The following is a 12,569-nucleotide window of genomic DNA, read 5'->3' on the forward strand; positions in this document are numbered from 1 at the left end:
CTAAATGAGGGATGCTGATGCCAGCTATGGGCACACTGGGAAGCACAGACCTACTGAACTCAATACAGCTGCAAGCAGGATCCCAGGACAGAGCCTTTCTGTCATTTCTCCCTAGTCCTGATTTCTTTCTTAAGTCATAATGCATGTGGGGCAGCATAAAGACAGACACCAATATTGCCTCTAGCTTGTACAGCACTGAATTGGGAGGGTCTCAGAATTAGGCGCAGTGATTTGGTTCCTTCATGCTTCCAAAACCCTCCCTGTTTATATTACATGAAGGAAAAAATGGATTAAAACCATAGGAATGTTAAAAAAAGTCAGAAGTGCCTCTGTAAGTCTGAGAGTCACATCTGCTTTCCAGCTCCAGAGCACTGGAATTACTCCAGAGGGAAGCAAACTAGGGAAATAAAAAAAAAATTAAAAAAAAGAAAATAAAAAAAAAGAAAGAAAAGAAAAAGAAGGACAGGAAATGAGGATCAGCACATGGCCAAGAATTTGGAGAAATTACATATTTAAGGTGGAACAAGCTAATGTCTTTAAGGTGGATTTCATTTACAAACTACTGGATTTGTTTTTCTCTCTACACATTGAAGTGTGTGCTCAGTCTGTAATCCAGCCCAGGGTTCAACTGCATTCTCCTCCTGCTCCCTCTCCCCTCACACTCACAAGAGGAGGAGGAGTTGCTCCTTCAAAGGCACTCCATACGCAGAGAAGCAAATTTCTGCAGGAAGGGAAATCTTTTTCTGAAGGGTTCAGAACAGCATCCAGGGCAGTCTACACGTAACAAACAGGACAACAAGCTGGAGATCAGCTACCCAGGCTGCAAAGGACCAGCCTGCAGGAATGGATCACATCATCCACATTTCTGGACGTGTTGCCCATGGGAAAAAAACCCTGTTTCTAAGAGTTTAATCCTCCAGGAGGAAAGTAGCACAGTGCAGTGGAGAGGAGCACAGCTGGCACCCCATATACTTGTCACACATGCAGGGAGCACATAACATCTTCCAGCAAGAAGAGGGGTTTTGTAAATCAAAACGCTTCTTCCAAAAATGCCAAGCACATGCTGCAATCCCCAACCATCACAGGGTGGCTGGGGTATCCACTCTGTCCTTCCAGCAGATTGCCATGAATGGAGATGCCGTGGAAACCACTGCAGCAAGTGCCATCAGGCTCCAGAAGGCCTTCCTGGCATACAGAAAAATGTCTTTTGGGTTGACTCAAAGAGGTGTGTGAAAAAAAGGGGAAAAAAATTCAACTAATTGTAGGAGTGCTAATATGGCAACTAATATGGCAAAGGGAAACCTACAGTAGTAACTAGGCTACATTGAAGAAATAAAATAAAAAAATAAACTAGAGGTGTCTTGCAATGGTTCTCCCCTCAGAAAAACCTATGTTGTTGATTCCCTGATCTGAAACTTTGGACTCCACTTCTGTAGGCAATTAACAGAGAAAAAAATGTGACCTGACCAAACCCAGGCATTTTTGAGCTCCTCCTATCTAGAGTGCCTTCCTGGCTCCACTGCTATCTTTATTAGCTTATTTGCTCCATAGGATCATTAGACAGAAAAGTGAGGGTTTTTTTCTTCTAAGTAAGGGAAATCAAGAAAAACAACAACACTGCTTCAGTCAGCATTTTCACAGTCCTCATCCATAGCCAATAAATCAAGCAGCATTCAAACAAAAGCAAGCTATAACTTGGGGAGGGAGAGAGGACAAAATCACTATAATTACATGTTGAATGGAAAAAGATGACTATATAAGATGTTCTGCACTGCGGAGAGATAAACCACCATTTTAAGCTACTTGTATCACATCTTGTTTGAAGAGGAATTGGATGTCACAGCACTGAGAAGTTCACACACAGATACAAGACAAGGGGCAGAACCACAGAAAAGCACTAAAACTTAAATGCTGTGTGAACCTAGATGAAGAAAACTCTCATCAAGTGCTCATCCTGACACCGTACATCACTGAGACAATATCTAATCTACAGTCTCCCCATAAGCATTTACAAAGGAAATTCTTAAGTGAAAACTCTCTGCTAGGACTGCTGTTCCAACTACATAACAAAATTTGATATACAATAACAACTTCACCTGCCCTTGGAATGCAGTCCCTCTACATTAGGAATGTCCAATGTAGACAGAAAAATATCAAAGCAAATTAGCTGAAACCATGGGTAAGCTGGTACAAGGGCTATAGCCAGCAAACTGATCTTGTGTCCCTAAAAGCAGCACTACTTGCCCCAAACAGCTCAAGAGATCACAATCAGCCTTTCAGCATTGCTATAAATAGATTTAAATAGGTTGCAGAATAACTCTTATACTAGAAATACATTAAAATTATATACAACAGAAAGCCTTGTTAGATTTCACAGATCTTAACTCAGATATTGGCTTTTAACGTGAAGCAAGAAAAAAAAAACCTCTAAAACTGCAAGTTAAGGCATTTCCTCACTGGAATGGTCCACAGCCTTTGCAGACACTGTAGTGTTACTTTGGTCTCCATTCTATTGCCTCAGACTTTTCTTTACATTTCTGCAAGAGGCATTATGAACAATTTGGGCTTCCCTGTTCAGCTACGGAGTGATTTAAATACTAACATTCAGTGAACGATCAGAAAAGCTCACTGTCACAGTTTCTGTGGGTTGCACAGCCTCTTTACCTGATGTACCACCATCCTTCCAGGTTCTTTTGGATGACCTCCACGGTGACCCCTTTTTCGAACCCAATCTCATCCTTCCCCTGGCTGGCGTACGGCTGGATAGTGACATACTTCTCTTCTGGTGAGGGGAGAAAAGGCAACATCAGTTAGGGTCAGGATCAGCCCAGCTGGTTTTCTGCACTGCTTGCTTTTAAACTGTTATGCAGCGATTACGTGAAGCCATTACAGAGGCGGAGCCCGGCTCAGGGGCCCACTGGTTATTTATGCTGACGACATGACAGATAATCAGCCCCTTGCCACTACCCTGCTGCTGATAATCACAAAATGTTTCCATGCCAATAATGACACAAAGTCCCCAGAGAGCTCCCCCCTCTTCTTCCCTCCTCCCTCCCAGTTCCTCGAGCGGGTAAGGGAGAGGATTTGAAGCTGGACTTAACTCCCATACTGTAACTTGACAGAATCAATCCTGCTGCCAAATCAGCCGAGCATCACGGCGGGAGCTGCAGCCAGTTGGCTCTTTGCACACACACATGGCTGCACGAAGCATTGTGTTACTGAAACCCGAGCACTGCATCCCCAGAGGGACACATCTCCCCAGCCCAGAGGGGCTGGCCCAGCACGCTGCTCTCCTTGCACCTCCCAGGTAGCATAGGTCTACAGCAACGAGCTTGAAACATTGAAAAAAAAAGTGACAGAAGAACAAAAGAGATCTGCCTGTGACAGGAGGCAATACAGCATTTGCATTCATAGGTTGTGAAGTGTTTTACAAACATACTTTTGTTAAATCTGACTCCAGAGAAATGTATGCGTGACACTGGTGAAGGAGGGCCAGAACTAAGACACACACTTCAAAAGCACAGACTGGATTTCAAGTGCAGTGTTGGAGCCAAAAACTTAGCATCCCTATTCATCTCCAGCATCTACCCCCTTCCCAGCTGGGCAGAGGTTTTAAGCAGACTTGCTGAGAGCAAGCCAATAAGCAGAGCAGAACAGACACTTGTCAACATCTTCTTCCACCTACCCAGGAGTCATTTACTGCAGCATTCCCATTACACACAAGGTCAACCTTTCTCTCTGGAGCTTAAAGAATTACACCTGCCATTGAAAACTTGAACTCCCATCCTTCCTCTGCAGCAGCAGACATGGAAAGTGTCACAAAACCCCTCTCCTCAACCCAAACTATGGTGCATGTGACAGCATGAGTTTCTGTAGCTAGATTAAAGGCAAGGAAGGCAAACAATTAAGTGCACCCCAGCCAGCCTTCCTAGCACTTCCTACCAGCAGTCACAACAAGGCAGGGAAGAATAAATGGAGGGCTGTCAGTGCAGAGGAATGGGCAGGAAGTAAAGTGAATCCAAAGCTCCTGATCACTGCAGAACAAAGGAGCTACGAAAAGGCTGCAGCAGCTAGAAGCGAGCTCTCTTTAAGAGAGTAAAACAGATCCAAGCAGCTGTTTGCTTTTGTAGCTCAACTGCATTTTGTTGCTGGGTGAAGCATGGAAACCTTAATGAAAAATAAACCAAAGCCCTTGCTGAGACAAAGTAAGAAATAATACCTCAGGAAAAGGAAAATAATGTTGACAGAGCATATGGTGGCAGTGAATTCAGCAAAGCTACATCTCTGAAGTCAAGTTCCCTTCACTGGTCACGTTTGGATGCTTCTAATTCTGATGGGGCAAAATCTGTCAAAACCTTTGCTACCAAGAGGAAAAGACTGCTGCTCTCCCCTAGGAGGGCTGCTTATCACTGCTAAGAAATTCCAGCTAGTTTGTAATTAGCACCATCAGCTCATGGCACCTTCCCCACAGAAATACTCCACTACAAGATGGGGCCTGAAAAATGAAACCTGGCAAATGAAATCCCAGCTTCCAAGTCACAGGACAGTAGACATTTCCTAGCTAGGTTTCTGCTCTGGGTGGTAGAACGGAACTAATTTTTCCTCTATTTTCAAGTCTGCTGCAGAAGGAGCTCCATGTCTGGTTTCCACTGCATGCAAAGCACTAGACTGAACTGCAGAAGACCCTGGGCAGCTAGATCTTGTCCCTATAAGGGCTGAGGGAAAGTTCAGAGTTGCTCTGTCCAGATACACTTTGTTTCAGACACTTCCAGGGATGTTTCTAGGACAGTAATACTGAGCTAAGCATATATTTGCTGAGTCTTGGAAGAAGGCCCTTTTTTCTTTCTCCCACACCAAAGCTGCTTTATAACCCAGGCTGCCAGAGGTCACCGTTGCCACTATAACTCCCACAGAAATTACTGTGTTGATTCTATTTTCCCTCCACACAAACACCAGGCTCTGCTTCAGCTAAAGCCAGCTATTCGGCTCCTCTTGCTGGGCAGAGTGCTCTCACTCCTCAGGGATGTGGCTTCCCTTCTTCTGCAGATAACCATGCACAGGGTGCTCGTTCCTAGCTTCCTATACAACTTTCCAAACTTGTGTGTGAGGAACTGAGACAGTGGTCACCCATCAAAACCAACAGCACTGGAGGCTGACCACTCAGAAGAAACAGCAAGGCTCTTCTGAACTGCCACTGTCTCATTCTGTCCATGAGCACCTTCACTGCTTACATCTTCAGTCCTGTGGCTGTCAACTCAAGACTACTGCTTTTTGAGAATAAAGCCCTTTAAGTGACTCCTCCCTATACAGAATAAATAAAAAAATTAGTGCATGTAAATAGGGAGGGAAGAGAGAGAAAAAGGATCTCCCATGAAGCAAGACAATTAAAAGTGTTAAAAATCAACTCTAGAAAAGAAGGTCCCACAATGTTTTTGTTTAGCAGCTCTATTTTTAAGCCTATAGATAAAAGCCAGGAAGCCACCATTACAATTTCCCCTTCCAAAGTACTTTGACAGCAAAAATTACATTTCCAAGATTACACACATTTGGTTTCTGTCAATGCTGCAGGAGATACCACAAACATACATGAGGTTTGTAACTTAAACAAACTGGAGATATGGGCCCCCTTGTAATCAAAGTGTAAATTCTGTTTTGTTTCTCAAAGATTATCTCTAGCCAGTGGACATTTTGTATAAACCAAGATTTGCTGAAGGGAGCAAGGGAACTCTCAGTGGATGTGTCACTGAAGAGGACTGATAATAGCATTCAACATATCAGATTATTACTCAAAAGTCTTTAAGAAAAGATATTTGACACTTCATGACTGATATGTAAAGTTACTGTAAAGACTTAACAGAGATAAATGGTTTCATGAGAGAATCAGCAGAGCGTCAGACAGCAGAATGACACTGCTCTGAGTTACACTGACAAATCTGATCTATCATGCTGCCTTCATTCAGCTTCTGTGACAGGCAAGAGTATAAAACAGAAGTCAGTGAACCATCCCAGACCAACCACTGAAGTTATATGCCCAGATCTACAGAGAATACAAAAGCATATAATTTTGGTTCATTAAGTTTTGACTTAAGCATTACCAGGAAAAAAAAAAAGACAAACAAAAGGATAATTCGTATTCCCCAGCTGCAGCTTCTGTTACATCAACCTCAGTGCTGAGGTCAAGTGGGCAGAATAAACTTTACTGCATGCTACAAAGCACATACACCAGCTAAAAGGCTGCATTCAGAAACAATGGGATCAAAGTCCTACCCCTTCTGCGCTAAAAATGGCAAGAAGGCAGCTCTGTCCTTAGTGAGTGACATCCAGAGATCTATTAATTGCCAACTTCACTCCCATTCCTTTATCACTAATTTGCAGGCCAAAGACACCTTTGGCAGCTGAGCTGAAGGAGGTTCTGGATTTTGAGCTGCCCCAGTAAATCCAAACAAGGCATGCATGAAGAACCATTTGGCAAAGAGCTACAATACACATCTGCCACATCAAGCATTATCCAACTGCAACCTACTTAGGTCGGAAGGAAAGGATTACTATGTGTCATTCTCTCTCCTCCCCAGACACAGACACTATTTAAAATACACACAACCAGAATTTTTGCACTATTTCAACCACCCAGCTCACACCTTGCTGTTGTAGCTGTGCTCTGCCCAGCCCTCCCAGACACTGTGGCAACCCAGTGCTCAGTCCACTACTTATTCCAAAGCCTCAACTCCCTACCAGTGTACCTTTCTCCTCTTTCCTCCTTCCCAAAAGAAGGCAGGCTTTTATTTTGCTCTGGTTCTACCTAAAATCTCCTGAACAAATACAGTAAAGAACTGGGACCAAAATATAGGGACAGATCTTGGTGGATCACTGGGAAAACAGTATGGACAGCAGAGAACAGTGCCTGTGTCCTTGGAACAGCCCACAGTACTACAGAGGAGGCTTTTTCTAGCAACAAAGAAAATGCAGCACAGGTAGAGCTGTCCATCTGGAAGGTGTGCACATATACAGGACAAAGGATCTGAGCTGTACAGTGCCCTGCATGACAGCCACATACACTACATGGTCAATACAGATGTACACAACAGACGTGGTACAAGGAAATCACAGGTGTTTGAGTGTTATGGATCACTTTTTCACAAGTGGCTAATATCTAATGTCCTTCTGCAACCACTAGAAGAGGACAAAAAGGAAAGAAAACAAAAAACCCCACCAAAACAAGAACACAACAATTTCGTGTTCCTCTAGCAACACCACAGTGTTTTGCCCAGCTGAGGCCTCTTCTATACCTGAACAGCAATAGCTCTAAAACCAAAAAGCCACTTTAAAACTGGTTTTTGAATTCAGAGCAGAGTCAAGACAACCCATACAAAACTTGATCTAAAACTTAGCTAAGACAGTTTAAACACACCCATGTTTCTTGTCCCACCCATTTTAAGAGGAAGCTTAATGAAGTGAAACTTTTCACATAAAAAGAATTTATAATACAGCTATTAAACCATCATATGATTTACAGCAGAGCAAGATGACCTGCAGCCACCTTGGCAATGCTCATCATGTAGCAACATGTCACCTCTGCAGTCACAGCGTAATGAGGACTGAAATATTTCCTCTGTCTTGCCCAGCCTGTTCACTAGCTGTGATACAACATACTGGCTGCAGAAAAATGAGGGATGCGACATTTGACTTCTTAAATTTTAGGAGGACTTAATGTCAATGACAATTATTTTTGGATAATTGCAGACCTTGACAACTGTGCTTTTTTTTCCTTTTGTGTAGGATTGCAGCTTGCACATGGTGAGCAGTTGGATACATTCCAACACATTCCCTTTAAACAATCTATTTCTGAGTAAGTTTTCTTTTGTTTCACCTGATGTATTTCTGTAAAGTAGTAAAACGGAAATCTCACAAGAATTTTTAAGCACTGGCATAAGCATTTTTATGGCATTTTCCATACCAGGTAATCTGTTAGGACACCTCTCCCATAGGATAAACTTCAGAACAGCTAAGATGAAGCTCCATTCCCTCCTGAAGAAATTGTACTGGCTTGGCTGACAAAGCAAGACACTGAACTTGACAACCTGTGAGGCTCCTCCAATCCCATTTGTAAAACCAGAATTCTGTATTTTGCATGTGTGACTGAGCACATACACACACACACTCTATACTGAAGTTATGAGGTGTCTTGAAATGGCAGCTTGGTCCCTCCTCTGGCTGTCTGGATTTATACTTAATGTCAGGTCAAGGAAAGCAGACCTATGGTTTTACAGCTCGAGTTGTAACAGAGCTTCAGTAGCTCTTTCAAAATCTTCCTCATTCTATCCTCCCAGTTCCCTTGGCACTGATTATTTCAGATTCCTCCCAGTCTATCACCAAGGTGACAGACTTACCCCGACATTTTCAAAGTTCTCCACCATTGCTGCTCCTTACTGGCCCTTCAGTGACTCTTTTGCACAGCCACTACAGCCACCTCCTGCCTGCTTTGCTCCCTTCCCAGCCTTTCCACACACTGCTCTTGCAGAAGGCTCTTGGCACAGCAGCACTCTGGCATTTCAACCAGACTACTACCAAGAGCATTCCCAATTCAGTTGTTCCATCTTGAATTTTCAAGCCTGTGTGCTGTGCCATGCTTTAATGCCCTACTACACATACTCACACGTTCATGAGGATTTCCAACTCCTTCACATTCTGTGATCTTTTCCCACTCAGCCTCATGCCTTTCATAAGATGCCTCATCAACCTGAGCAGGCTCCTTCTTTGATGGTATCAAATAACCCGAAGCTCTCAAATCCTTCCTAAAACAAGCCTTACCTACCCGATTTCCTGCCTTCCCAAACAAACTTAGTTTTAGTCCTTCTCTAAAAGCTTTTAAAAATACTGAAGAAGGATCATTTTACCCTGTGAAAACCCCTTTGGTTGCAAGAAGATTCATGCCAAATTGCCACTTGCCCATGCTCCTTTGATGCACGGATCTCCTTCTCTTTGTTTAGGCTGTAAACTCTTTGGGACAGGAGCCTTGCCTTTAAGCAGCTAAAATACCACGCACGTTTCCAGCCCTGCACAATCACTCTCATCTTTCCCAGGCAAAGAGCCAGTGCTCAGACATTTCTGCTTCCAAGTTCTGAGAGGGCCAGTTCGTATTCCTCTCCTTCACCTCTATTTTGTAAGTTTTCTCTTTTCTGCCTCCATTAATAAGCGTGGAAGTTATCGGCAGTGCTTCAGGAGCCAACCAAATAAGGGAATCATTTCCTTTGCTCAGCTGGTGCTTGTACATGCCCCCAGCTTTCTGTGACCTCCTCCTGGTTTGATGTGCTGGTAGGGGAAGGGATAGGGAGGAACTGGGCTAGAAATTAGCCAATTAATGATTTCTCAGCAAAATGCAACAGCCCCAAACCTACATCTTCCAAACCACAGAAGAATTTTCTTTCAAAATACTTTCCCCTCTGTCAGCAGTCTGTGTTTGCCCTCCCCCACTCCTCCGCTTCACCCCTCCTTTGTCAGACCTGCTTCTGGAAAAAGTCTCTCTGTTCCAGAAAGCAATGCATTAATTCAACATGGACTTTGTTTTACTTGCCTAAATATGCAGAGAGAGAATGACTGTCCACAGTTATCAAATGTGTTCATCTGCAGACAGAAGCTCTTCAGCCTTTGTCCCTCTTTCCTTCCCTGCTTTTTGTTTTAAATCATAGAAAACCTTGTGCCAACAGATAGAAAAGAACAATAATGACATTTCTTCTAAACAGCTTTGTATTGTGCATGCTCTTACTTCAACCAAGCAAGGACCAATAAGCATTTACTACTTTTCTTGGAGAACAAAGAAAACAAACAAACAAACAAACAAACAAAAAACAACCCAAAAAACCTATCCAAAGGAGAGAACAAACTAAGGCTGAAGCTGCTCTGTGCTGGTTTGATTTAGCACAGCAATGTCACTCACAATCTTCTGCTGTGATTGACAAACATTTCATCACCATCAAGCACAAACAGAAGAGAGCAAAAACAAGGGGAGAAGTCTCACGGAGGGGGCTGCCAAAGAGGGCACAGCAGCTCTGGTGAGATGCAGGAAAGTGTAAGAGTGCACAGGCACATCAGCCAGGCTGGATTACCAGTACTGACCAAGTGCTCTTTCCACAGCTACAAAACTGGCTGAAGAACCACCCACCTGGGCTAGGACATGGGCTACCAGTATTAAGACCAACTCAGGATGAGGTTCAAGTGTCAAGACCCCTGGGTTACACAGCTGCCTTCCCTCTACACACTACCTTTGCCCATCAAGCTCCCTCGCTCCCTAAGATAGGCAAACAGTGGAAGACTCTTTCAATGAATAGCTCATTCCTTGTGCTAGGAGCTACTCCTAAATAATTGGCTCATTTGGCAGAGATTCAGCCCATATTGTTGGTATGAATAACTTTAAAGTGCTTTCCTGCATTGTAACAGCTCCAGTTGAAAGCACTGGGCACAAAACCAAAGCAGCAATAACTTAGGTCAGATATCTGGCATAGAAGACAGGCATGTAACATCCCAATTTTACCAATCAAACTGTAAAAGCACAAATGACTTTTTATTAAATTAAGCCTGTAAATAATCCTAAGTTTCCTTCCAGGGGAAGTTCCAAATAAATGCATGTGTAGAATTACTATTTAACCCTGTACAAAACATGAACTCTGCAGCTTGCAGGTCTAATGAGTGTCAAGTCTGAGGAAAACGACAAACTTTCAGGCTGCTCCTCACAACCCATATTTGTATTACTGGAGTTGCAGAATGTATAGAAGAAAGTTTAGAAAATGTACCACACTTAACATTACAAAACCCGCAAGCTTTGCAGCTACATAAGAAACACAAACCAATGTAATCTCTTAGATCTGGGCACACCACAGACCATTTTGAAGAGAAAAGTTCAGCAACGAAAGTCATCTGTTTCTCTTTGTAGAAACAGACTACAGCTGTTCCCTTTGCAGATTTTTTTCAGGTTTAAAAAGGGAGCACTACCATGATATTCAACAATTTGTCTTTCATGTTTCTTATTCACAGACCCAGTAACAATGCTTCCAAATATCTGGAGGTCAGAGATGCCTAGCCTCTTCAAATGGCTTTGGAAAGGTTAGAAATAAATAAGCCATATGCTACCCCTAATAATTCGCCCCCATCAGGCACAGTCTAACAGGGACGCACACACTCTTCACTTCTGCACTCCGGCTTTCTCACTGTTTTTAAAAGTCACTTAGAAAATTCTCCCCTTCAGAAGCAATGGTTAATTCCTTTGATTCTGGTGTTAAAGTGATTCTATCACAAGCCTAACTGATAAAAATGCTTATTAGTGGTACCCAAGCATAAATACAAAGGGAGGCATCCTTTACAGCTTGCTTTTAAACTCCAGTGAACTCCTGGAGCTAACCCTTCCAGCAGCAACAACTATTTCAAGCAGAATATTGCTGGGTGGGAAGAATTTCAGCCAAAATGTTTAATTGAGTTTGTTTCCAAGGAAGAGGCCAAGTGGGGAAGGGGAAGCTGTTCTGCTTGTGTTGAACAATTCTGGCAACCTCCTGTTTGAACAACTTGAGTTCTTCTGTGCTTTGGAGCAAGGACTTGAAGGTTGGCAGGGGAGTGCATATGTACACTTCATGCATTCTGTCATTTCAGTGCAAATTCACCCAAATTTGGCCTTGTTAGAAGTCTTCTGGGCTGGGATGGGAGGGGAAGATGGGAGAAAATCTCTCCTGACCTCATATAAACTGTGTTTTGTTAGAGAACAGCAGGCTGGACACCCAGAGAGACTCATACTTTCAACAACTGCAGTTTGGAAGGCGTAGATGTCTGTACAGGCTGCAGCTCTGCCAGATCATGAAGCCACTGTCTCCAACTTGTGCCCATTTATTCAAGTCACTTTCTTTATTTCCAGTAAGCCTGCTCTTGTAAGGATTCCCTAACCTACCATTTGTGATGACAATAAACAGCTTATTTTTAGCCAGCCTGGCTAGCTGCAGCTGAAATACATTGGAGAGACCTTATAGAAGCAGCTCAGTCACAGAGGGTGCCCCAAACCTTGGACAAAATCACAGATTGCTGAAGTTTGTGCCAAGTCCAAGTGCCAAGATTCAATTTGAGATAAGGCACATATTCTCCAACACCCTCAAAACCCCAGCTCTGCTTGGGCCTAATAGGGAAGAAACTGTAATGAAGCAAGAAAAAGGCAAAGATGGAAGAGATTAGGGGAGCCTGTACTGGGAAAGGCTGCCAGGGAGGACACTGACACTGGTCAGAGGGCAGGTCTGGAGAAGATGCACACAGATGGTGGGCATCAGAATGCAAGAGGGAAAACCTGGGAATGCAATTTAGGTCCTTGAGTCTTACCAGCTGACTGCTAAGGGACTGGTTATGCAGTCTTAACATTTTATGGAGCTTTGTTTGCAATATTGTATGAATATGAAAGAATGCATCTGTTTTCACCAGTAAATAAATTGTTTAGAAAATGGATTCCCATAAATTCTCCCAGTTAAATTGCCAGGAAGCATTTAGCAGAATTTGACAAAGCAAAGTTAGTAGCTCCCAAACAGTTGGGGCACAGAAATAAG

At 43.2% G+C, this 12,569-nt stretch overlaps 1 protein-coding gene across 8 annotated transcripts in view; it reads right to left on the minus strand.

The window, feature by feature from the left end:
- Positions 1–12,569, minus strand: part of SH3PXD2A (SH3 and PX domains 2A) — a 246,683-nt gene that overhangs the window by 18,704 nt on the left and 215,410 nt on the right. For all 8 annotated transcript variants that reach the window (XM_064431203.1, XM_064431204.1, XM_064431202.1 and 5 more), the window contains one exon: positions 2,665–2,782. In XM_064431203.1, the coding sequence (XP_064287273.1) occupies positions 2,665–2,782 (118 nt within the window). The remainder of the gene's footprint in view (positions 1–2,664; positions 2,783–12,569) is intronic.

The sequence above is a fragment of the Passer domesticus genome, chromosome 8 (assembly GCF_036417665.1).
Source record: "Passer domesticus isolate bPasDom1 chromosome 8, bPasDom1.hap1, whole genome shotgun sequence".
In the NCBI taxonomy this organism is placed as follows: Eukaryota; Metazoa; Chordata; class Aves; order Passeriformes; family Passeridae; genus Passer; species Passer domesticus.